The 3,109-nt window shown below is 42.5% G+C and overlaps 1 protein-coding gene across 1 annotated transcript in view; it reads left to right on the plus strand.

The window, feature by feature from the left end:
* Positions 1 to 2,285: 2,285 nt before the first annotated feature.
* The window catches only part of LOC118478600, a 15,650-nt gene continuing 14,826 nt past the window's right edge, over positions 2,286 to 3,109 (plus strand). Inside the window, exon 1 of the mRNA XM_035972510.1 lies at positions 2,286 to 2,299. Within this exon, the coding sequence (XP_035828403.1) occupies positions 2,286 to 2,299 (14 nt within the window). The remainder of the gene's footprint in view (positions 2,300 to 3,109) is intronic.

Raw genomic sequence — 3,109 nt, forward strand, 5'->3', positions numbered from 1 at the left:
GAGTGAGTGAGTGAGTGAGAGAGAAAGAATAGAGAGAGAGAGGGGGGGAGATGGGGGTAAGCTGTGGGATGGGCGGGATTGGATCAAAAGGAATACGGGACCAGAGATGGGGGTGGGGCGGAGTGGGAAGTCCTTGTTTTGTACAAGTAATTTTCATGGACTGGTGGCCGATAGAGAAGGTTCGGCTATACATACTACTTCGTCAGACATGTACATCTGTATGCTGAGATGATGGCTACCTCACGTAGCCACAGTTGTCCCAGACTTGCACGGTTGTTTTTAAGTTTTAGTAGGATATTTACGGCACTTGCAACACAATAAGTTCATATAAGTGCCGAAGATTAGAGTGTTACAAGAGAGTAACAAACACAAAAAAGAAGATAACATAACATAACATAGCATAAGATCAGGTAAGATAAGATAACATAAGATACATCTTTATTGTCCAGATCCTCGCACATTGGTTTGGTGTTTCACCACGTACACACATACACACACTCGACCCTCCCCCCCCCAGACACACACACACACACACACACACACACACACAAACACATGTACACACGCGCAGTATGCTTGCACTCACAAACAGGCTCAAAGTCACATGCATAACATAAATTCACCGTAATATAAACGATAATAATGTTAATCCTGATACATACTCAGTATTCTGATTGTAACTCAATGGTGTTCTGATGCATGCTATAAGGTCATATGAATACTTAAAACAAGGGGAGAACAGGACGATAGACGGTTGGTGAGATAAAAAAAAAGGCGCAAACTACACCAGCAATGTGGACACTATACGACACTGGGTCGTTAAGCGCGTAAAACGGTGCTTATCAACCTTTCCAATAGCCAACGCCCACTTTTCCTCTTTGTTTTGGTAGAAGTTTTACGGCGCTCGCAACTGCATAAGGTCATATGAGTGCTTTTTAAAAAGCTAGATTTGAATTATTTTCGTACCACACGAGAATGTTCATGTAATTACAAGTGGGGTATTTTTAAGAATCTACTAGTACCCGGGTGACCCTCACCGCCCACCAAAGTTACCTAATCGCCCGCTAATTAGCGATACTCCTCCGTTTGGCGAGCGTTGACGTAAAACAATAGCGACCCATCGTTACAATCAATAATTATTGTTCCTGTTCCAGTTTGCCTTTAGGAGGGCTTAAGGGATTGGAGTGTGTGTGTGTGTTTGTGTGTGTGTGTGTGTGTGTGTGTGTGTGTGTGTGTGTGTGTGTGTGTGTATGTGTGTGTGTGTGTGTGTATGTGTGTGTATGTGTGTGTATGTGTGTGTGAGGGGATGGGAGGGGGTAGGGGAGGGGCTGAAGGAGTTGGTTGATTGTATATTATATTACTCGAACATAACATCGCTGACGTCGGTTTCTTTTATTCTGGTGTGTAACTGGGGTTACGTACACGGGTGGGTCTTTGTGGTTGACGGTAGTGAGTTTTCGAGTTGGGGGTTAATTGTTATGAGTGGTAGTACGATTAGGGTTAGGTGGTTGGTTGGAGTCTGTGGATATTCTAAGTGGGTTAGGTTTCTTGTTTGGTTGTATTGAGGTTAGGGTTGGTAGTTGGCTGGGGTTGCTGGATATTTTATAGGGATTAGGGTTAGGGGGGTTTGTTTCATTGGGGATAGGGTAAGGGGTTTTAACTACACACAAATCTTCCTGGTCATCTCTTTTTTTTGTAAGTGTTTTGCGGAGCTCACAGCGGCATACGGTCATTTGAGTGCGGGGGACACATTCAACATTTTCACTTTGGTAGGAATTAATTTTGAATTTTATCAGAGTGGAGACTGAACCTTCGTCGTGCGCAATTTGTACACGGGACCTCCAAGATTTTTTTCGCCCTTTTTCGAGAAGACTAGGAGTGAGGTCTTACCTACCATGAGATTAGGAGGGTGGCTGAAAGACAGCAGTAAGGAGCCAAGGGGAAGAGTGGCATTAAAAAGGCAGCAGAAAGAGCCAGGAGCCCAGACAATGGGGCAAAAAGGGGGGGGGGGGGCAGAAAGTGGAGACGAAAGCAGACAAGACGAAAGGAGTGGATTTATTAGAGTAAAAATGTGTCCGTCGTTGTCAGGTTTCGAACCCGGGACCTATTAAACGAGGAGAGAACACCTTACCTCTAGACCACGAGAGCCCCCAGAACATTTATTTGTTTCAAATCATGTTATTGCCAGCTTTAAGTATGGTGGTTTGATTGGAGATACATTCATATAGCATAATGAGAAAGAGCCCACTTCACAAAAGTTTTAGCCATACTGATTGATTATCGTTATGATCATCGAAAGGTGAGGCGCCGGATCCACTTTATTTTTTTATTATCATTTTGTTAATTTCTTTTTTTTTTCTTTTTTTCTGCTCCCATGCGCTAAAAAGCAAAAGCATGTATTATCCTTGTTTTTTTCCATCCCTTATCTGCTCAGTTTACTCTGCTCCAGGTCAACCCAGCCTGCTTTGTTTGCACTCCAATTTCGCGGTGAGAGCAATATTATTACGAAGATTAGAAAGGAATCAGAGTTACGTTCTTCCCACTTTTCTGAAAATCGATGTCCACACACATACACGGTTAGTCAGCGTCGGCCATCGACGTAAAAGAAAAAGGCAATGTGAGGAAATCAAACGCTCGTCAAAACTAGGAAGTCAAAGAAAACGGCATTTTTTCTGGGTGTTGGGTCTTTTTGTTTTTTTTTTGTGTGTGTTTTTTGTTGCTAATTGTCTGTTTTTGGCTCAACTCATTTTATGTTCTATTAAAACGTATTTGTGAGTAAATGTTATCGAAAAACGTTCATTAAAGGCACATAAAAATGTAAATTTCCAGTTTCCAAAAACTCTCAAGCCTTGGAAGTTGCCAAACTTTGGCAACCGTTTTTTCCGCAAGTTTTTCCTCTCGTACCAGACGAACCCACCACCTCAATCGGAAATATTTCGACTTCAATTCAAGATGGGGGAGGGGGGGGGTACTTTTTTCGACAAATGCAAGACAAGTAAACAAACTTTAAGATGGTATTAATAAATCTAAATGCCCAAAATATTGACGAACGCCTGATTTCACCGCGTCGTTACTTTATTAACATTGAAACAGCTATCGGCCAGCGCCT

Source organism: Aplysia californica, unplaced genomic scaffold (genome assembly GCF_000002075.1).
Source record: "Aplysia californica isolate F4 #8 unplaced genomic scaffold, AplCal3.0 scaffold00718, whole genome shotgun sequence".
Classification (NCBI taxonomy): domain Eukaryota; kingdom Metazoa; phylum Mollusca; class Gastropoda; order Aplysiida; family Aplysiidae; genus Aplysia; species Aplysia californica.